At 39.1% G+C, this 23,079-nt stretch overlaps 1 protein-coding gene across 4 annotated transcripts in view; it reads left to right on the forward strand.

The window, feature by feature from the left end:
* SH3KBP1 (SH3 domain containing kinase binding protein 1) overlaps positions 1 to 23,079 on the forward strand; it is a 211,907-nt gene that overhangs the window by 182,000 nt on the left and 6,828 nt on the right. For all 4 annotated transcript variants that reach the window (XM_077172590.1, XM_054628054.2, XM_077172595.1 and 1 more), the window contains 5 exons: positions 2,486 to 2,566; positions 4,962 to 5,124; positions 9,847 to 9,932; positions 21,358 to 21,467; positions 22,746 to 22,871. In XM_077172590.1, the coding sequence (XP_077028705.1) occupies positions 2,486 to 2,566; positions 4,962 to 5,124; positions 9,847 to 9,932; positions 21,358 to 21,467; positions 22,746 to 22,871 (566 nt within the window). The remainder of the gene's footprint in view (positions 1 to 2,485; positions 2,567 to 4,961; positions 5,125 to 9,846; positions 9,933 to 21,357; positions 21,468 to 22,745; positions 22,872 to 23,079) is intronic.

Consider the following 23,079-nt stretch of genomic DNA (forward strand, 5'->3'; position numbering starts at 1 on the left):
CTCAAGGAAATATAAATTTGATTTAAAATCAGTAATAGTGTCCAGAGACAGCAGTATGACTTTGCCATCTAGTGGTGGCTTTGTAACAACGATGTTTTAGTGACCATTGATGTTAAATCCTGATGCGTTTTGTAAAAACTCGTTAAAACTTCATATTTATTTCAATTTATACTGCAATAATTAGAGAATAACACTTTTAATAGGTACCTGCTTGCATACAATGCTTTACTGTGTCACCATAGCATTTTTCCTTCTGAAATATGACATTTTCAGAAGGAAAATTGGTTATAAAAGGATGCAGACAATCTGATTAAGGCTTTCTAAGTCTATGTCAAAGCCAAGACTATTGCAGTTCTTTCTTTTCATACTCATTCTTTGACAACTCCTGGCTGATCAGGCACAAGAGTTTCTTCTGATACATATCTAGAGCTGAAAATCATCCTATGTTTATTAGGATTAATCATCCTGACATCCTCTATTTGTCAAATTATTTTTTCACTGAGATTATACTGTATTTTACCACATCCCCACATCAGGTCTTACTGTTGATAAAAGGTAACAGCTTCAATAATGCTTCTGCATATTTGACCAGTCACAGTGTGATGAATAAATTTAAAACTGTCAGTTGCAGCCAAAATAATTAAATGTCAGCATCTTCTGATGCAGAGCATAAAATCAAAGCAGAGAATTAGAACTTGTCTTTCTAGTACAAGTGGCATATGTGTAAAGAGGTGTCTCTATTATAGTAGAGATAGAAATTTATACTCTCTACTGCAGTAAACAGCCAGAGACACCTGTGCTGCACTTTACAAAGCAAGGTGAAAACCAGAGAGCCAAATTTAGGAGCAGAAGTTCCTTAATGAGCTAGTCATTGCAAAGCCTTGGCATTTCACTGGGTAGCTGGGTAAGCAACACAACTGTGTCCAGACTGAAGGGTGGCAATACTCTGGAGTTCCTCTGGGAGCTGATACAGAGCTTCCCAAAGCTGATACAAAGCTTCCTTGAAGGTGACTGTCACCTGGAAGCTAAGGCAGGACACGGTGCCTGCCTGGGTGTTGATTAATTTGGGGATCACAGTGCAAGTAGGAAGAGCAGCTGAGTCTGGGAGCTCCTCAGTGGCTGTCGGCTCTTTGTTCTAGACTTGGCCTGAAAATGTCCCTCGGTGTGTTAATGATGACTGTTAATCATACTGTAATTAGGTACAGACTTACTGTCTTTCTTTTTGAACACATTAGTGTGTGCAAGATTATCAATACATTGACTTGTGCTTTGCATAACTTGAGTTTTGAAAGGCTTTAGTTGATCAGGAGCAACAGCTTCTCCTCTCAGGAGTGAAGTCTTTTTCATAGAATCATTTCTGTTGGAAAAGACCCTTAATATTATCAAATCCAACCATAAATGAGAATTTAGTATTATTTATTGGCATGGTATGTGGTACTATTGCCCTTCCAACAGCACACTTGGGTAAAGAAACCATGGCTGGTGATCACCACTGATGACTATTTCTAGGAACCAGCTGCAGAAGGGAGTTCCAACAGCACATTCAGAAAATGTAAATGCACTGGAGAACTGCATATAATAGAATAGATTGAAACAAAAAATTGCCTTGTGCTCCTTGCCCTGCCTTCTCTGCTTTTCTTGGATTTCATCTACTGTAATTTTTATTGAAATGCTAATAGTGTTACCTAAAGCAGTTTTCAACACTACTAAGTTGAAATGGCTTTAGCACCTAGTGGTTAGCCAATGCAGCAAAGCCAATATCCAATAAAGTGTTTGTTACAACGTGGAGATTGGAAGATTTTATCTTGTATGTGCCAGGAAATTTTTGCAAAATCTTCCCGTTGTTGGTGCCACAAGTTCTCATATTTCTTGAAGCAACAGAATGTCAGGGCCTCCAGTACAGAGGCAGGAGAAGCCAGGGGCTTACACCTCCAGGCCAAAAGCTGTCAATTAAAATAGTCATGCAGAATGCTGCCAGCATTGCTCTTCTCCTCCTTCTAATATGTGGAAGTGAACAGCTACTAGTAGTGGAGAAAAAAGGGAGTGATGTGTTAATTTAATGTAAAATAACCTCTGTATATTCAGCTCCATCATGCATTCTATTGACATTGCTTAATTAATTGATTTATTCTTAATGCTTCTGCACACTGTTGAGTTGCTCTTCATTTATGTCTGTAATGATAAAGGACTTGTCCACATTTTCAAATCTGCAGTTATAGATTTTTTCCCCATAGAATAGTCAGAGAGTGTCTATTCTTTGGGATTGCACTCTTTGGAAACAGTGAACTTGATTATAAAGACATAAATATCCAATTGCTTTTTTTGTCATTATGGTACAGCCAAATATTTTATATAAATTTATGTTCAGTTTTAGCAAGACGTTTTCAAATTTGGGAATATGAAAAGCCTAAGAAATTGCAGAATTAAATCTTATGTCACTGTTTTGTTGGCTTGGTCAAAATTCCAAGTTTTCTGTCTTTGGCAGGGACCACAGATCGAAAGCATGAAATCAAGAAGATACCACCTGAAAGGCCAGAATGTCTTCCTAATCGAACAGAAGAAAAAGGTATGAAATGTGTTTTCCTGCCTGCTCTCTGCAGAGAGATGAGGGAAATGGAACAAATGCACATCCTCATTTCCCACTCTCTGTTTCCACTAAGTGTATTGTTTGGATGTTTGTTTTCCATTCTGATAGACTGTGATGATAGGCATATTGGAAAGGCTCTCATTGTCACTTATGGACTGAATTCAAGGTGTTCAATTGTACCCACTCAGAGCTGTTGAGTACATGCAGCCACAACTGAAGTCCAGGGGAGATTTGCTCTCAATACATGAAATGCTCTGTAAAACCCAGGTGCTCGATCAAGTAAAATACCCCAGATTAATCTGTACTTTTTTCTTAACATGTGTCTTCTTTGGTTCTCTAGTTGAAAGCTGGGTTGGTGGTTTTCCTGCATCACAAAGGGATTGTGTGGAGATATAGTCATTAATGCTTATGAATCACCCCATTATCATAGCCACAAAAGTCACAGGCAAGGCAGCAAAGAAACTAAAAAATCCTTCAAAGCCATGTTTGAACATTGCGAGAAATGGGACACAGTACCACAAAGAGCAGGGACAAGCAAATTAAATCTTTAATGGTTTCATTGTGTTCACTGTGAATGGTGAATGGTCTCAGGAAAATAGCTACATCTATTCTCTAATTGAAGATGGTGCCAAGTTTCATATGTTAAGTGGACTATTAGATTGTAAGAACAAGTTTGTTTATGGGATTTTTTAATGTCTAAGTATTTGAACTTGCAGCCTTTTAAAAGGCACATGTATGTACATGACTAAATGCAGTTATGATTTAGTGACAGAACCTTCAGACTTTGTACTGAGATCTGTTTCTGGGTATACATCTTAGCAATCTGACAAGTGTTTTAGCTATTTTCTCTACATAGGTTTACTTTTGGTTATGTGTGCTGCTTCTTGTGGTTATCTTAGCAATAAAACCCTTTGCTTGCCATTATTAGATTTAAAAAGCCAACTGCTAAAATAGCAGAGGAAATTTAAATATGTTACTCTCCTGGGCTATAAATATATTTTTTAACTTTTCTAAACATTGAAAAGAGGCTGTAGGAGTAGTGCCTACATTTCAGGATTACCAGGGAGTGGCTGGAATGGCTCATGTGTTGTGACAGCAGGGGTGGCACAGGAACATCCTTTGAGCTGTGTGCTGGCACACTGCCCAGCCTGTCCCTCATACAATTCAGATTCTTGGACACTGACGCCGTATAAATTGTCATAGGATTAAGTGTGTAAAAATTACACAGTGTGCTGGAAAAGCTTCAGTGTTAGTGAGGACCCAATGACTGCATCTGCTCAAAGAATACTGCCTGTGAACAATAGCTGCTAGCTGGACTATTCCAAACCTAATGTGCCTTGTGTTTCTGGGGATTTATTCCATGACCTTCTCATTAATGGGTTCTCTTAAAGAACCCATTAAGCAATATCCTGTAACACTCCCAATACCTCTTGGATGTATACAGAGGTGTAACATTCACAGCATATCATAGGCAGCATTGTCAAGGGAAGTGGGGTATTGAAATAGTAGTATATAAAGAGCAGAATTTTAGTTCCTTGGAGAGTTTTGTCCTTTCTTTAAGAAAAATCAGCTCTTCTCGGGTGTGGCAAACATACTTACATGTTTGTTTTCTATTAGGAATTTAGAGCATATTATTTAGAAAAGTTACTAATGTGTATTCTACTTTATACATGCACAGGTGCTGCATATTTGTCATTGGGTATCAGCATGGTGGCACTCCCTAACTATACCTAATCTGTTCTGCAAATGATCTAGGTTTTCATCAGCAAGCTGAAAAATTCAGCATATTAGGCTGTGCTTAAAACCTAAATAATAGGTCTGATTTTTCTGAGGTGTTTACATCCTGCTAGACATTGTTAAATCTTTCTGCTTGTATTTTATTTTTACTTAACAGTTGTTCACTTGAAACATGCTTTTTTCCCTCCCAAAAATAGTATTTCTCTGTTTGTTCAAGAGATGTTAAGAATATCAAGCATAATTATTTTTGTGAACTTCTAAATTACTATTGTTTCATATTAAAATTTAATATAAGCTGTGCTCGTAGGAAGTTGTACCATATGGTATGTAATTTCTTGCCATTCTTGTACTTTACAGTCAGAAAACCAGTAAGTTACTAAAATAGAAAATAGTATTCCCATCAAGATTCTGCACACATGTTTTGGCTGTGGAATTCCAGGCAGAACAGCCAGGGAGGTTGAGCAACTGATTTGTGGCAAATATATCAAATAAAGAATGATTTAGAACAGAAATGGAAAGGTTTTGCTTTGTATACAGTCTATCTATAGATTTCTTCTTTGAATGTAGACTTGTGAGTGCAAATGAATTCCACTTAATAATATCCCTGTTCTTTTTTCTGGAAATGATTGATTTAAAGAAAGATCAGAGAGAGAGCAAAAACAGTTAGACTTGCAGAAGCCTTCAGTTCCTGCTATACCTCCGAAGAAACCTCGGCCCCCCAAAGCCAATGCTGTGACCAGACCTGGCACCTTGCCCCCGAGACGACCAGAAAGACCAGTTGTGCCTGTGACTCATGCAAGGTATTGTTTTTCTCTTGTCCAATGCTTTTGGGATTAGTGGAAAAAACACTCATTTAAAGAATTTAGGTTTTGCAGTTGATGTCCCAGTTTATTTCACAGTAAGCTGTATTTAAAGAACAATAAGAAAGAAGAAAATCCTTATAGTCACCTGGCTGGATCATAACTATCTTCTCAGTAATAGCAGTCTTACACTGTTCATGACTAGTTCATTTCTACTGAAGAAATTCAGCTGTTGCTGCAACAGTGCAGAATGTGTGGGAAATACCTGCATCAGAATGTTACTCTGATCTTGACTTTCTTAGTTTACCTCAAATTGTTGCAGCTTAGCTTGGGCACTAATTCAGTGCAAAAGCTTGGATTGTGCTGAGGAATAGCATTAGGCAATGCACATTTCAAATACTGTCAGCCTGGTTTCAGTCTGCTTTCTTTGATCCTTTTTAGATCAAACTTTAGCAAAATACACATTTTCAATGCTCTTTTAGCTGGAGCCACTGCAGAATAGTGCTGTCAAGTAATTATTCTCTAATGTTGGTTGTCACTCTGCAGTTACATAACGCTTTTTATCAGAGGTGGTTACAGTCTTTGAGGAGCACTGAGAAATTGGATTGTCAACACAAGTCCATTTGTTCTCTGCTAGGGGAAAGGTTGCAGAAATTCAAGGCCTCACTGTAGTCCTAAGCAGGTCTAGGTGGCTACATTTTAGTCATCAGCAAGTGGGTTGTGCACTGTAGATTTCCTTTATGCATAGTGAATAGAGTTAGATGAAAACCAGAATAAAACAGTTGCCTAAAATGGGCAAGCTGTGCATCTTGCAGAAAAACTAGAATATAGGCATGAAAATAGTTTTACTATTGTACTGTTAGGAAAATTATCTGCTATTGAACTACTGGAGTTCAAGTAGTAATAGTAATGGTGGATTTAATACCAGAAAAGAATATAGGTTAGAGGAGAGTGAAATGCTAGACATTGATACCCTTCAATCCTCCAAGTGTGGTTAAATAAAAAAATGCTCTTAGTGAGAATCTGGGGCAAATGAAAAGAAAAAAAGGCACCTGCCTTGGGCTCCCAGTTTCATCTTACTGAAATGCTTTGGTTGTACATCTCTGAGAACTTACTCTTCTATCCACAGCTTCTTTTGGACTTGGTTTTGAACATGCTTGCCCAGTTGCTCCAAAATACAGTCCATACCTGCTGATCACCTGGGCATACTTGGAAATACAAGTATTTGCTACAATCTTCTGATTTAGCTATGTGATAGCTAGGAAAGACCAATACATACCCTAGTGTTCAGTTCACTGGTGAGGCATGCAGTGGAGTAACTATTCTTTTGTTCTATCCTTTGCTTGAAATATTTTAAACATGCTATAAATTTTTAGCAATTTTTAGAATTTTGGAAAGTTGCTTTGCTGCTCTTGTGGTTTCCTTTTTTTTTTCCTAATTACAAAATTGTGTGAAGTAACCATGTATTTTTTAAGATATTTTAATTTTCATGTTACCAAAGTCAAAAGGCAAACCTAAACAGCAAACTTATGTTCTTAATAGTCAAACTTTGCTATGTCTAGCACAAAAAAAATGGACAATACTTTTAATTACTTGGATAATTAAGAAATATGAAGCTTCAGGTGGAAGCAGTTACTTCAATAAAGGTGTTTTGGTTTAAAATCCATTCAGTTTAATAAGATAGTAATTATTTTAAGACCTACTGGTATCCATTTCCATAATCTAAAAAACCTAAAGCAATTAGAATAAAAATTGAATCAGCAGAACTTTTGCTGATCTGGTGGGCAGCTGAGCCCTGTGCAGACACTCACTCACTCACTCCCCCACAGTGGAATGGGGGTGAGAATCAGGGAAAAAGTTAAAAACTTGTGGGTGGAGACAAAGACAGTAAAACAGGAAAAGCAAAGGATGCATGTGCAAGCAAAGCAAAGAATGTTGCTACTTCCCATGGACAGGCAGGTGTTCTGCTATCCCCTAGAAAGCTGAGCTTCATCACCTGCAGTGGTGACTAGGGAAGACAAATGCCATAACTCCAAACATCCCCCACCTCCTTCTTCCCTCAGCTCTAGGTGCTGACTATGGCACCCTGTGGTGTGGGACATCCCTGGGTCAGCTGTGTCCCCACCCAACTCCTTGTCCCCCTCACCCTCCTTCCTGGTGGAATGACAGGAGAAGCAGAAAAGGCCTTGACTCTGCAAGCACAGCTCAGTAACAATGAAAACACCCCTCTGTTATCTACACTGTTTTCAGCATAAAGCCAAAACACAGCACCTTGCAAGCTGCTCTAAAGGAAATCAGCTCTATCCCAGCCAAAACCAGTACCTGAGCCTGAGGGGAAAATTGCTGTAGTTACAAAGTGGGTGCTGTGCAATTTCCATGGCAGCTGCTAAGCCAAAGAGGGTTTTCTTCTGTCCTAAGGGGCTTGCATCTTATGCATTTCACTGACTTTTTGTAGTGATGATTGTTTTTCCATTTAAATATAATCCTCCTTCACTGGAGGGAGAGTAGGGCTTCAAGGGCAATAGGACAGATAAAAAACATGTGGGACAGTGAATAGCTGTCAGTTTGTTCCAATGCCTTCACAGCTTACTTAGACATACCATGATTTATAAATAAGATATATAGACATACAATTTATAGGTAAGTCAATTCTCTGGAGTAGACAAGCCATAAACACCTATAGGTGCATCTTTACAATCAGTTTCAACCAATCCATGTCCATGCCACTGCTAACAGGGTTCCTTGTCCTGGCACCCCATTCCCACAGCCTCCCTTAGGTTTAGCACCAGCATTTGTGCAGCTGCACAGCCATATGGGTCAGGGAGTTGCTCCAGATGGCAATTAATCAGTTTGCAGTGGGACTTCTATTAGTGTGGGGTTTCTCTCAGGCTGATCATCTGTCTGGTCAAGCTGACAGCCTGTCTGTATGGGCACAAGCAGAGAGGGACACTGTGAATGAGAAGGGAGGGCTCCACTCCTTTCACAACACTATGGATGCAGAGTGCCATAATGAGCCTGTTGATTCTTCTGACAACAGGATTGGGTTGTTTTGGTTGGTTTTTTTTGTGGGGCTGTTGCCATATATCTTGGTATCTTTTGTAGGCAAATGGTAAATGTTGTGACTTTCAGCCCTAAATCGTGCCATTCTAAGAATCTCTCCAAAGCCATACTCACACATTTCCTAGAGTGCTTCCAACTCACATTGTGCTCTCAGATTGCTGGGAAATGAATGTGTGTAAAACAGAGTATGCAGTCAGATGCTCATTGCTCTGTCAGCCAAGAAACTATGCAAGAAACTATGTTGCTTCTTATAGGTTTACAAATATATAATCACTATAAGAAAAAGTTAAAGACTAAAAAATAAGAAAACTAATTGTTCTAGTAGATCACTTGGAAATACACTTATTTATCATCTTGCCAATTAATACATTTTTCTGTGTATGTGTTAAATTTCTTCTGTGTCCTCCCTGGTGCAGACTGCCTGCCATATTGAGAGGTTTGCTATTAATCTGATTGTCTATTTTTTTGTTCGCTGGTCACCCTATTACAGGGTTTAATGGGATATATATTCACTTAATCTATGACCTCCTCTGGGTTTTAATAAAAATTTTCAGCTCTTTATCACAGCCTCCCTGAAGTCTGAAATAGGGTTTCCAGCCACTTTCTGTTTTGCTCATAAGCTGCTGCCATGAACTGAGGTTCAGGCCATCTGTCATCAGCTTATGGTATCAAAAGCAGAGACCAGTGAAAAAATCAACAAGATTTGTGAGCTCACTACGTATTTTTCTGTCAATAGCTAATTATTGCAATGTATAGTACACATCTACCTGGGTTGTTTTGGGGCAGATCTATGTCTTTATCCCTAAATTTGGTACCTTACATACATCATAATTTTTAGAGTGTTACACTGGGAATAGTCATTGTGGAAAAACTAGTGTCAAGTGACCTGATAATGATGGCAAGTACAATGTATGCAATACTGATTTACCCACTTAGCACTGTTGGTTTTTTAATATTGTTTAAGTAGGTAATTTTAGTTAACTCAAGTACTTGTGGGATAGAATATTCTCCAAAGTAGGGATAGTTTTGTTGCTTTTGTTTGATCTCCTGTTTGATTTTAAAATAGCTCCTCTGTGTAAAGTATCCTAGCTCTTGATACTTTACTATTCAAAAGACATTTCTGACAAATTAGATGATCTTTGTTCTTTGGACTGTGGAAACAGTATTCATAGTCTAGTCTCATAAGAAAAGTGGAAAAACATGGTGGAGGAGTTGCATTTATAAGCAAATACTCAGAACTGCTGAAATGCACAATGCTAGCTTGAGGTTCTCTCACTTTCTGCAGCATTCCAGGTAGTCCACTGCTGTAGCTTGTGCAAACCAATTAATTAGAAAAAAGCTACAAAGAAGATGTTGAATAATGTCCCCTTGCCCTTCGATTTCCTTCGCGTTGAGATGCTGTGAACATCTGAAGAATTATTCCGGACACTAGGGTGTCTAAAAGAGGCTTTTTTGACAGGTGTTAAGGAGAAATGGGATAAGGTTAATCTGGACAGCATGTCGACTTGCTGGAGATTGCTCTCGCTGACATTGCTGTCACTCTGGTGCTGCAAAGGAAGAATACTTTGCTCTCTCCTTATTAATTGCAAGTTAGCTATCAATTTACTGTAACCCACACAAAATCTCCCAATAAAACATCTCCTCTTCTTGATCCAAATGCAGGAGTGATAGTCCAAAAGTGGAATTAGTGGGCAGTACAGTATCCGGCACTCTAGAGAAAGACTCCTCTGAAAGAAGCAATGACATCGGTAAGTTATAGTGCTTTCTACAGTTTGCCTAAGAAATTTATGGTACAAGTTTCTGCTTTTTAATGACTTTTGTATGATTCAGGAGACAGATTGAGGATTTGGCAATGAATGTGAGTGCTCTTATATGAAATTTTAAAAGATTGCAGGATTAAAGGATCATTTCTACTTTACTTAAAATAGTTTTGTTGGGGTTTTCTATTTTTAAAAAAATTAAAACAAATATGGAATAGTGAGCTATTTTGAATAGGAAGGCTCTTGTTCTTTTTGTTTAAAACTCTGAAACAAGTGAGAAGGCCAACAATAATAAGGCATACTTGTTTAACTGATGTAATAGTGCTGCCACGGTTTTAATACTGCAAAAGATTGTGGGTTTGGTACAGTTAGTAATCTTTACACTGTCCAATACAAAGGAACAGAAACCCAGTTCAGGTCAATTTGACTCAATTTTACTGCATACACAAATTAAAAGCAGTCTAACTGTCTATTGTAAACAACTTGTGTTCCTGACCCATGAGCTGTTTAGTCAGGAAGTCACCTGGAAAGGAGCAACAACAGGTTATTTTTTAGTCTTCTCTCACCCTCCTTCCTCCTCAAGCTGGCAAAGCTTGAGCGATGGTGTTTGCTGGGTGGGTGCTGCAGAGGTGGCCCTGGGTGAGCAGGGTGCACTGAGCTGTGTCCTGGGGCAGGGGGCACAAGCCCCAGAGCCATCTCCTGCACTGAGCTCTGTCCTGGGGCAGTGGGCATGAGACCCAAAGCCACCTCCTGCACTGAGCTCTGTCCTGGGGCAGTGGGCACAAGCCCCAGAGCCATCTCCTGCACTCAGCTCTGTCCTGGGGCAGGGGGCACGAGCACCAGAGCCACCTCCTGCACTGAGCTCTGTCCTGGGGCAGGGGGCACGAGCCCCAGAGCCATCTCCTGCACTCAGCTCTGTCCTGGGGCAGGGGGCACGAGCCCCAGAGCCACCTCCTGCACTCAGCTCTGTCCTGGGGCAGGGGGCACGAGCCCCAGAGCCATCTCCTGCACTGAGCTCTGTCCTGGGGCAGGGGGCACGAGCCCCAGAGCCATCTCCTGCACTGAGTTCTGTCCTGGGGCAGTGGGCACGAGCCCCAGAGCCATCTCCTGCAGTGAGCTCTGTCCTGGGGCAGTGGGCACGAGCCCCAGAGCCATTTTCTGCCCTGCTGGAAAGCCCAGCAGCTGCTGCCGTCGCTCTCGGCGCTCGCTCGCAGCTGTGCCTGCACAGACCCGTGTTTGTCTCAGGCAGAGCCAGGGATCCTGCCTGTGTAAGATTGCTACCTTTCAGCAGGATATGAAATGTCATTTTGGTGTGGTGGTGTCTACCCAGACTCCTCTATTAGTAAAGCATTTCTGTACAATAGCATCCTTTCAACAACCAAACATTCCTTTCCCTCAGATTTGGAAGCAGAACTTCAGGTTTTAAAGGAATTTTATTTGCAACATTACATCAGAATACTAAATGCATTTCTCATAGGTCTATGAGCTTTACAGCATACATAGATCTGCTTTTTGTAAAGCTTCTGCTGTAGCTATGGTTCTTCTGGAGTAGCAGGTAATATGTTTTTCCCAGGTTTTCATTTGGCTTAAACATGGAAAGCTAGAAGCTCGTGATAAATTGCATGAACATTTTTATTGTAGAGACTATTAGAAAGAATGATATGGAAATGCAGACAAATTCTACCATTTAGTGTTTCTTAACTGTGTTTACAAATTTGCTTCAAAGCACATGAGCCTGTGCTTACCTGAAAATTATGAGTGCTGGTAGCATATGCTACCTGTGAGTGATGGAGGTAAACTTTTTTATTCCTTGTTCTAGTTCCTTTGGAATCACTATCAGGATAAAAGCTTAGAGTGTTTTGTATTTTTAAGTTTTGTTGGTTATGGTTTTATTTGGTTTTGTTCTTAACATGTCAGGCAGGAAATCTGATTTATAGAAATTCTTGTTCATTTCCAGAACATGCAGGGGGAGCAGAGGGTAGCAGAGGGAGGAATTTGTGTTGTTTAGGGTTTTTTTTAGATGCAGAATAGGAGCCAACAAGAATCCATAAACCAAACCATAACATGTTGCAAAGGGTTTAGTTGATGTCCTCCTGTTACCACTTACACAGAGAACCTATTGAGCTCAAGGATAAAATAGTGTGAGTACTTAAATAAGTATAACTTGATAGGGTCAAACAAGAATGGCATTTACAAGGGCAAATCATGTTGTTCTGGCCTGTTAGACAACTTGTTAAAAGAAAAAAATAAATAAATTATGGGTTTGAATTGAAAGAGGATCCAGAGATCAGAACTGTTATAAATCTTCAGGCAGCTTTTGACAGCTTATGTAAAATATTGTCAAATAAATAAAAGGCATCTTAAGAGAGGCCAGAGCAATAAATCAAGGCTTAATAAGGAAAACCAATTCAGAGTGTATTAATGTCTTTTCCTATGAAGAGAGGTTTGGAGTTCAGAGCAGTTTATGGTACAATGTAATTGTAGAGATTTATGGTGAGTGTGTGATTTGTTCAATTTATTTACAAAGAGAACAATGGGCTGGAAAAGTCTTGTGGCTACATGAGTTATTAGAAAAGATGATGGATATGTGAGTGGAGTTGTCCAGTGTGTTCCAGAACACTGCTAGATCTGGCTGTGTGGGTCCAGATAACATTTAACAGTGATATACCTTACTGGTTTTGCCCCTATATCATGTGCTCTGTAGGAAGGACAACCTCAGCTTCTCTGAGGCTCATCCATCCTCTCAAAAGGGATTTGATTAAATCTACCATTTGGTGTCTTTTCAGAAATCCAAATTTACACAACAAGTTAGAGTGAACCTATGTGACAGCCAAGGTGTGACTTAGCAGTAGCCTTTGATAAAAATTGAAGTTAAATGGCCTTTGTAGCAGCTTGGATGCATGACCATTCTGGTAACTGGGCTCCTCTTTATTGTCCCATTAGTCCAATACCATTCCCAGTCACTCAGAGCTCTCAGGGAGAACAGGGGGGAGAGCAACAATCACTTGCAAGCTGCCTCACCCTCTTTCATGCTTCTGCTAAGTACTGATGGTAAATTGTGCACTGAAAGTGAATACCACAGCACCTCCTGGCTACTTTGCACTAGAGATGTTAAGCTGGCTGTCACTTTCTTAGTTCTATACCCAGTCTAAAGCTCTTGTTCCTTCCCTGCAGAGCAGAGAGATGGAGAAAAAACAGTGGAGACACAGTTTTGGTTATTAAAGCAAACCAAACTAATGCTGGATTGAGAACAGTTCTTTATTCTCTGAAGCCTTTTTAAGGATTTCTAAGTTGGTTCCTTTTCTTTACTATGATGATACCAAAACCTCTGTGATGGAGAAGATAAAGGGCTCTTCCATATGCCATCTCTCAAAAAACAAACAAGTGATCAGCAACAGTGAAATCAATAATGCCATCAACAACTGAGCAGCAATATGCTGAGCTGAACTGGGAATCCAGATTCAAAACTTGCATTTCGTCTAGGTCCCTTGTAAATGGTTTTTTCCTGGTTATTTTCTGAGTAATATTCTACCAGTGGATCAGTGTTGTCTAACCAGAAAACCCCACACCATTAAAAATATTCTCTCCCCCACTTTTCCAATCGGGAAAATCACAAATGCTTGAGCAAGGTTGAGGTGATGTGCAATACTGTTAATAATGTTCTGTGAGTTGCATATATAAAAAAGTTATTAGCTCATGACTTGGTTCCCTTAACATGTTCAGCAGAGCTGTGACTTCACATGTAAATTTCTTGGTGATAATTCAGTACCGATTACAATTTTCCAAACTGCACTGACAAGAAAAAAATTCTGCTTAGCAACATCACTGCTGCTTATAGATATAATGGCAGCTCTTATTTCTGTTGTCCATGCATTTACTTTTTTCACACTCTTTACAAAATCACTGGAAAACTTCAGATTATATTATTTAAGAGGAACCATTCCCCATTCCTCCTCACTTTTTCTTTTGTTTTCTTTTTCCCTGTTTGCAGTGATGTCTTTACTTCCCTTTCCACACATTTTGCATTCAACTTTTCCTATTTACATCTCTTTGCCATGGCTAACTCTTCTTCATTTCAGGAGGGTAAGGCTTTTTTTTTTTTTCCATTTCTTTTCTATCCTGTCTTTGGTTTAGTTTTCAATGCCTAACAAGCAAATACAAAAAGAAGCATTTCATAGAATGCCGAAGTTTACATGGATATTACAGATTTTTTTGATTAAAAGTTGAAATTGAATATACTGTGACAGAAAACCTTGCATCATAGTACTGAAATGAGAAATCATTATCATTTAATGTATCATAAGAAATTTTAGTGATGAAGGTGACGTGCAGTTTACATGTGGTGTTTGTCAGTGCTCTGGATTCATTAACTTGTTCTTGCAGACAGATTTTGTCATCACAAAGTGTAATGCATCTATTTCATTGTGCAAAAGCATTTAGAAACATACAAGTATGGCTTTCTAGTCTGAAAGGAAAAAGATCACAGCAAACATACAGTAAAAATTTGAAGAGTGTTCAGGGACACTCAGTGGAAAATGTGTGGTCATGTACCCAAGGCTGTGGTTAAATCACAATCTTGCATCTGCACATCTCTACCAACACTGTTCTGGATTGGCTGTCGCTTTTTGAGCTTTTAAAATGCTTCTAAAGCAACATAAACTACACTGACAATCAAACATGCTCTACAAACTGCTGTTCCTACATAGAACTACATTAATTTCAACAGCTTCAATTCATGCCTTATGGCATAACTTGACCTGTCTTTAGGTGATGTGTTTCTTTTTCATTTCATAAAGAATTTTGTATATGAGGGCTAGTGTGATGACAGAAACATTTAGCAGATAGAATAGCTTAGGGATGTAGTGGGTTGAGCACTGACCAAATGCCACTGTACCTACCAAAACAGTGGATCAAAAAATAATGCTTTCCAAAAAATGGTATTGAGTTATTCCTGCAAGTCAGAATCAATCCCACATCTTCTAACTACACACACACACAGACACACACACACACTTTGGAATTCTGGAATCCTGAAAAAATCTTGTCTATCCAAAGCAGGGTTGCTTTGGCATCAACTGATACTTAAATCCATATGGATTTAAGCTAAGTGATTTAGGAATATACCACAAAGAATTAAAAATAATGTATCTGCTGTGGAAATGATCAGTTAATCCCCACAAAAAAAAGTTTCTGTGCTTTGCAGAAAGACTGAGTTGCACAGAGCCAAGTGGACACATCTTTCCAATATTTTTCCTGGCTCTTTACACATTTTGCTTAGTATTTATGAAATCAGTTAATAATCTTCACCAGTGCTAACATAGGGCACATATGCCTTCATTGATTCCTACTGAAACATCCAATGATGGTATGAAATATTGTAAGAGCTTCCCTGGAAGCTGGTCAGTGCAAATCTGTTTTTCTAGCACTTTCTCAGACTTTAATCTGCAGAGTATTTGCTAGTGGACCATGGAGTACTGGCCAAAGCCATGTGATTACCCATTCTTTTTTTTTCTGTCTCTCCCTGCAAGATTGGTGCTAGCTTGCCTGAAAGGATAGTAAAAAATACCCTCTTGAAAATATCTAATAAACAAACAAAAAAAAATTCAGTATATCAAGTTTCCTTGAACTGTATTTGCAGTTGCTCTAGAGCTGTATTTTGTCAGGAGAGGTGATTGCTGTGCCTCTGACTGCAAGAAAAAGTGATAAGATTTGGGCCACACTAGGGAAAAAGATGGAGGATATTTCTGGTGAAATGTTGTAGAATGGAGCACATTTGTCTTTAAATCACAGGCTGTTTTACTGTGAGATATTAGAATTATTTTGCCTGAAAACACAGAATGAATGTTGGAAAATCAGAAAATACTGGTTTTTAAATATAAGGGTTGGAGGACAAAATGTGACGCATATAATGAAGATCAAAATCTGTCTAAACCTTTTTCTATGCTGCTATTCATGCTCATTTTAATAGGGCAAAGCAAAGGAACAGAACTGCCCAACTGGTTTAAGTTGCACTATTTACGTCAGTGAGTCAAAATCACCCATAAACATAGTTCTGGACTGTAAATATTGTAATCAGGAATATGGTAATGGTCCTTTATTTAACTTAAGCAGGGCTCTTGCCCTGAAGGGTCCAGAAAAAAGCAGTAAACTAGAAATTTAAATTGGTTGCCATGCGTATCAAGTTGAGGTGCCTGAAAACAGCATATCCATTTCTTCTAGCTCCTCAGTTTTCTTGACCTTTCAGTTCTTTCTTGGCATGTTCTGAATTGTTAAAAATAAAATCCTTATGAGGGCACTGGCAAGTGGTTAGCAGAGCTCATTATGGCAACTCATTTCTACATTCAGCTATTAAAGTGATAAAAGTCAGGACTGAAATGGGAGAATATAATTGGGTGCTTGAGGAGAGGTTGTCCTAAAGTCACAGCAGCTGTGCAGTGACAGTCCTGGGGAGCCAGGTGAGCTGGGCTGGCTCACCCCAAGGTACAGAGCTGGGGGGGCAGCCCTCCCTGGCACATCCCTGTTGCACTCCTGAATAAAGGAGCCTTGCAGCCAGGGAGCTCTCCTCCTAAAACTGCATTACCCAAATCTTTAGAAAACAGTCTGTGATTCATTCTGAGTGAGATTTGCTGCCTGGACCCTGGCTGGGTGTATGGCTGTCTTCCTCAAAGGGTACAATGCAGGGAGGGAGTAGCAGAATCTGGATACTCGAAGTAGTTATAATAATTATAGTGTTTTGAAAATTCCAACTAACATTCAGATTATTTGAGTTTTTAAATTTCTACTATATATTGAATGGGCACTACTGCAGAAGTTTTTGTCTGCAGTGTGTGTCTCATTTGACACCTTTATGGATTATTGCATTTAAAGACAGTATATATACTATTGCACATGCCTGTTGTCAACCTGTTAAATGTATTGAAGATGATTATGGAATGAAATCTACCTCTGGCTTTTGTGACATAATCTTCTCCAAATGAACTGAATGCCAATTTTGCCTCATTTCCTTCAGCCCTGCTGTATTTCTGTTCTGCAAAACCTCACCATTAGCACTTTGAAAGTGTTGATTCTCTTATATTTCATATCCCATTTCAGATACTCAAGGGGAATTCTCTCTACTAATTCAAAAAAAAATCTGTCATAATTTCAGTAGAAATTATTTTGCCCAAATACTAAAAAACCAAAATGGAAGATAAAGCCTAGCTACATTTTATGCCAGAATAGTAAATGCAGGGAATAAGAGGGGTAAGGAAGGAAGCATAACCACTTAACTTTTTATTTCTGGGGTCTTTTAGGGGGCAGGGACTAAAGGTCATTTTCTAGGAAGGTACAAGTCTAATGAGTTTAGAACTTTTTCTCTAAATAATTGTTTTCCTGGATCTGGGCATTTTTAAAAAAATACCAACATCATCCTTTAAATAACCATGTTTCCAGATGAACATAGCAACGGGGGGAAATATTCTATTCTTAAGGTGCATGGAAGGATACCAGGGAACAATTCTTGCACAGCTAACATTTTTTCATATTCAGGAAATATGGTTGCTCAGTAAGCCAGACTTTATGTACTACATAGATATATTAAAATTATTCTGATGCCTTTCTCCCCATCTCATGAATTACATGGATTTCCAGCTTGATCAGTGAGACAGTAATAATGATGAATGCATCTGTTTATTTGTAGAACAAATATCAACTGTTTTTTAATTAGGTACTTAATTGATGGGTGCCATCTCTATGTTCTACATGTTTATTGGACTCTTCCTTACTGTTTGTTATTACCAGACAAAGAAAAAGCTGGACCAGTGCAGAGTCCAGCTCTGCTGGATGCTGATGTTGCTGTACACAATTAATGTGGCTGTGAATACAGTAGACTGGGCTTTTTCTTTAATAAAATTCCATTTGGGCCCTGTCAGGAAGGCTGTACATTTTCTTTAGTATGTAAATTTAAGCTCCCAAGTTCTGATAGCTGCAGAAATACAAAACTAAAATCAAAATCCCTGCATTTAATGACCTCAGTGAGTTTAATATAGTCAGAACCATATAGCCTTGCTTTCCACCAGCAAAAAATAATCAAATAACCAGCACAAGTGAATTACTGATTCCACAGCATATATGACAGCATGGCAGAAGTTTTGTGAGTGGCTCTGTTAGCAGTTCACTGGGTGGGAATTTTCTTGAATGAATATCTCCACAGGTGATGATTGTGGGAAGTGGTGATAGCCTTAGATGCAGAGTGGATTTGGGAGGAAGAACAACATCTAAATAAGGAGGACAAACGGAGAGAAAAAGGGCATATAAGAGTGCTGGAAGTAGATTTACTGTTTTATTGTTGTACCAAGTGTTGTCCATTACACTTTAATAGAATTTCATTCAGAGTATCAACTGAATGGCTGTCATTTCACTAGTTTGGCAGCAGAGCCAACCTGTGGAGCCTTTATAGCCTCTGTTCTAATCTCTTTAAAATTCAGTGCAGGTATAGGCTGCTTTAGTTTATTTTTCTAGTTATCAAAAATGCATTCAGAAGTGGAAAAAATGTAGGATTCCCAATATTTCTTGATAATATAACTTTTGCACATAAATGTTCATCTTTCATGGTAGTTATAAAATGCATGGAGCAAATTATGTCTGCAAATGCTTATGGGTCTCAAGGATGCAAATCTGTACATTTTCTGTTTATCAATACATTTTACAATTTAAACCTGAGTGTTTTATTCTGATCAAATATAGAACTCTAGGTTTTTTACTAGTTTATTTAAGCCAAAGAAAGACATTGAATTAATTGACTTCACTATTTTTTCATTGATTGTTTTCCATCTGAGTGTAGTTACCTTTTGTAAGAGCAGAGAAAGGGACAGTGGTACTTACAGAATGATAGAATCTTTAAAGTTGGAAAAGACCTCTGAGATAATTAAGTCCAACCATTAACCCAGTGGTGCCAAGTCCACTATTAAACCATCTCTCTAAGCACCACATTTGCACATTCTTTGAATACCTTGAGGAGCAGTTGACTCTACCACTTCCCAGGGCAACCTGTTCCAATGCTTGACCACACTTTCAGTGACCACATTTTTCCTAGTATCCAATCTAAACCTCCCCTAACTAAACTTCAAGGCACAACCTGAGGCTGTTTCCTCCTCTCTTGTTGCTTTTTACCTGGGATAAGAGACTGACTCCCATCTCTCCAATCTCCCTTCATACTCCTGTGTAGACAAAAGAAATGGAAAATGGGGACAGGGAAGTCATGCACCTCAGCTTTCCTAGGCTGCAGAATAACTTCTGCCAATTTCCTGCCCCCAAAGCAGAAGTCTGCTCTTCCCCTCAGTTTGGGCAGCTTGAATCAGTCCTGTGGTAACTGATCCTTCCTTCAGTGCAAGTGTTTGCATGGCCTGGCACATGCCACTGAAAAATGAGCTGGATTAAAGCTTGCTCAGGAAAAAAAAATAGTAAAAAACAGTAAAGCAGGAGAGAGTGGCTGGGGCAAATGGAAGGATTGCTTCAGCCTCCATTTCTGCTCATGTGACCCATTTAGAGGGAGTGTATGTTTTTGATGGCATTACATTTTGGCTGTGCCATTTAGCAAAGTAACTCAGTAGTGGAGATTACAGTTAGACAATATGTTAATACATTGATTACTGATTTGCTTTGTGATCTTAACTCATTTGGCTATCTTATGGGTCAGCTTAAAACTGAATATTAATAGAAACCAGCTTTTATAGTTGCTTGCTATTTTTTTTCCCAGAAAACAAATTTTTCCTTCTGCTTTTGCTCTCCTGAAACCCTGAAGTTCTGTAGTACTCCATATAGGCTTTGTGCAATCTGCTAAAATTAGCTCATTTTAACTTTTAAAGCACTGTGGCCTCACCTGACATGTTGGGTACAATTGAGGCTTCAGATTGCCAGAATCCCCCTGACAGACTGGGTGGGTGATCTACCTTTGCACACAGGCTGCAACAGTCAATAGCAAGAGCAATGACAAAAACACATGGTAGAGGACAGTGGGGTCACTGGTTATATATAGGAAGAGTCACTCCAAAAATAGAGTAGCATTTGGAGGTGAATAACCTTAGACTATTTCAGGGCTATTGAGAGCGCTCTCTTTTTCTTCTGCTTTTTTTTTTTATCTCTTGGAGATGGAAGGATATTGCTGAATAAGGAAGCTACAATCCCATTTACTTTCTAGCTGACAAATCACGAGTACTTGGAATCACTTTAAATGTCTTTCAGTGCATAGAGTTTATTGCACAGGCCCATTAATTTGCTTGTTTTTCCATTGCATAATTTTGTACAATGGTTGGTTGTAATATGACAACAAAACTGGATCTTCAGGGATTTATTGTTCTGCAATATTTGGAAAATTAGGTGCTTAGTATATAGAACTATTAAGTTAGAAGCTATTTTTTCCTACATGTGTGTAATGAAAAATAGTCTCTGAATAATGAATATCATTCCTATATTTGATTCATATCTGAAAGTAATTTTGAAGAATTTTGATTTATCTTGTCTAAAGTACCTCTTGTGTGTTTTCTGACTTCTTCCTGCTCAACATATGCTGTAGGGCATTTTGAAATGAAGGTGAGTGAAACTGATACAACCCATAAAAATAGATGAATGGTATTAAGCCATTTGATTTATCCATGTGATCATGAGCTGTGGTATTCCTTGAGCCTCCACATCTTTCTTTCACGTAAACATGCTACCCTGTGGCTGGATTCAGTAAACACTTCCCCAGAGCTTTTCACTGGCCATGGAGATGTTGGGACAGCATTCAAGCAGACCTGCTTTCCCTGGACTCTGTACAGCTTCAGGAGCCTATTAGAGCTTTTACTTACCATAGCCTCTGGGCTACTGGAGGGAGATAGTCCTTTTACCTGCAGTTACTGGAAACCATGGTGCCTCCAGATGCAGGTGTCCAGGAACCTGCAGATCACTTCCAGCTTGATCATTCTCATTCTGCATTCTCCTGAGCAATTACTGCAATGCAGAGCTGACAGTACAGTTCCTGAGACAATCTATGCAAAGTCTTATGTCTCCAGTTATTCAGGAAAAAAAAAAAATTACTAACCCCTTCAGTAGCCAGATGGAAATTTTGAAACTGTTTATTCCATGCCGTAGAACCCATGATGTCATTTAGCTTTCACTATGCTGAAAACAAAGCCAAAGGCTCCTCTACACGTTCCCCCTCTGCTTTATTGTGTTTGAGATGGAAGGGTAATTGTTCTTGGCAAGGGTGACTGGATTACAGCTGCCTTTGACTTCCAGGTTTTTTCAGTGCCATCATGGTGGCTAAATATGTGCAGAACACTGTGACACAGTGGGGAAAATGGGATTTCATTTCTTTGAAATTAGAAAAAAATGTGATTCTTTCCCTTTGAAGACAATTGCCAGAAAACCAAATCAATTCTATTTTATTTTTAAGACTTGGAAGGTTTTGATTCTGTAATACCAATTGCTGAGAAGCTTAATCATCCAACTACAACCAGACCAAAAGCTACTGGCAGGCGACCACCCTCCCAGTCTCTCACATCTGTAAGTTAATTTTCCTTTTCTTTAAAAACTATTTTTAAAAATACTTTTTCTGAATTTTCCCCCCCTCTTACTTGTGTTCCTTGATGTTTTTACTACTTTTACCCAGCCATTCCTTCACACGTACAATGAGGCAGAGAGATACAGATCGGGAAAATTACTGTCAAAAGGCTGCCAGTATTTTGAATACTGATGTTTAAAACATTCCCTTCCTTCTAAGGTTTATACCCCCTTATTTGGGTGCTGCCAAGTGTTAGTTGCCAGGCATGACTGAGCCCAGAAAAATCCCTTATAAAAATCTTTGGAGTAGACTAATATGTGTGAAATATTGAGGATTTTGAAAATGTTTCCCAAAAGAAGCATTTCTCTTGGTTTCTTGGAGACGTTTACCAGATTTTGAGGACAAATGGACCATTCACTGTTCAAGAGCCCTCTCTGAGCTATCATGTGTTTCTTCTCATTAAGGTCACAGTTCTAAATACAAGGGTGATTTAAATTTCACTCTCTAATATCTATCTTTAGACAAGTTGGTCTCATAAACAGTACTTTGGAAACCACTGCTTAGCTTTTCAATTTCTTCTTCTCTGGGGTTTGGGGTCTGTTTGTTCCCATGCTTTTTGTGTTCTGGAATATCAGAATGAGAGCAACTACTGATGGTTACCTGGGTCCGTGTTGCTGAAGAAAAACAAAGTGGAAGGAAGCAGAAAGGATTATTGCGACACTAATAGAACTCAAAAAAGAGAATGCTTTCAAAGTTGGCTGCTGTCATAAGTAGAGAAATATGTAAAAGCAGTATAGAAGTTCTCCTTCCCCTGTAACATCTATGAGGAAAGGATCAAGGGGTGGAAGGAACCTTCCCTTTTTGTGCCTTTGCCAAGAGGCTGTGCCCAAGGCAGTGCCAGCACCGTGCCCTGGCAGTGGCTGTGGCCTCTGGGGAGCAGCAGGGTCCGACCTGCTCTGAGCAGAGCCAGGGCAGAGCCACCGCAGGGACAGAGCTGGCATCCCCAGGGCACAGCACTCAGCGTCCTGCCTGCTTGCATCTTGTGATATCATGCAGTGCAAAGCTGTAAATTGATGCTGAATTCAGCTCATAAACATACCTTATTTCTTGAATGCTTTGAAAGCAGTCTAGCTTTGAAAATAAGGTGCAACAAAGGGGTAGTAGGGGGACAAAGAGTCCTTATTTTAAGCATTGTTACTTAGAAAATGATAGTTAAAAAGGTTCTTGTACAATAAAAATATCTGTGCTTTTTTCTTCTTTTGTGGTGTTTGTCTATACAGTCATCCCTTTCAAGCCCTGATTTCTTTGACTCACCAAGTCCTGAAGATGAGAAGGAAGAACATGTTTCCATTACTCACAAAACTCTTGAAGTGTCAAGGAAATCAAGAACTGTTACAATATCACAAGTAAGTTAATTGGAATGCCTCTGCTTAACCTTATCACATGCATCTTCTTTTTTTAAAGCAGTACTGAAATATTTAAAATTTAATTCATCAGTCACCTGGTAACTGCCCACTTAAAGAAGCTTAAAATGATAAAGGTTACTAAAGATTGTTCTGTGCTTGAAAGGCAGGTCTATAGTGAATTGCACAGTTAAAATGTGTCAAATAACCA

Source organism: Agelaius phoeniceus, chromosome 2 (assembly GCF_051311805.1).
Source record: "Agelaius phoeniceus isolate bAgePho1 chromosome 2, bAgePho1.hap1, whole genome shotgun sequence".
Classification (NCBI taxonomy): Eukaryota; Metazoa; Chordata; class Aves; order Passeriformes; family Icteridae; genus Agelaius; species Agelaius phoeniceus.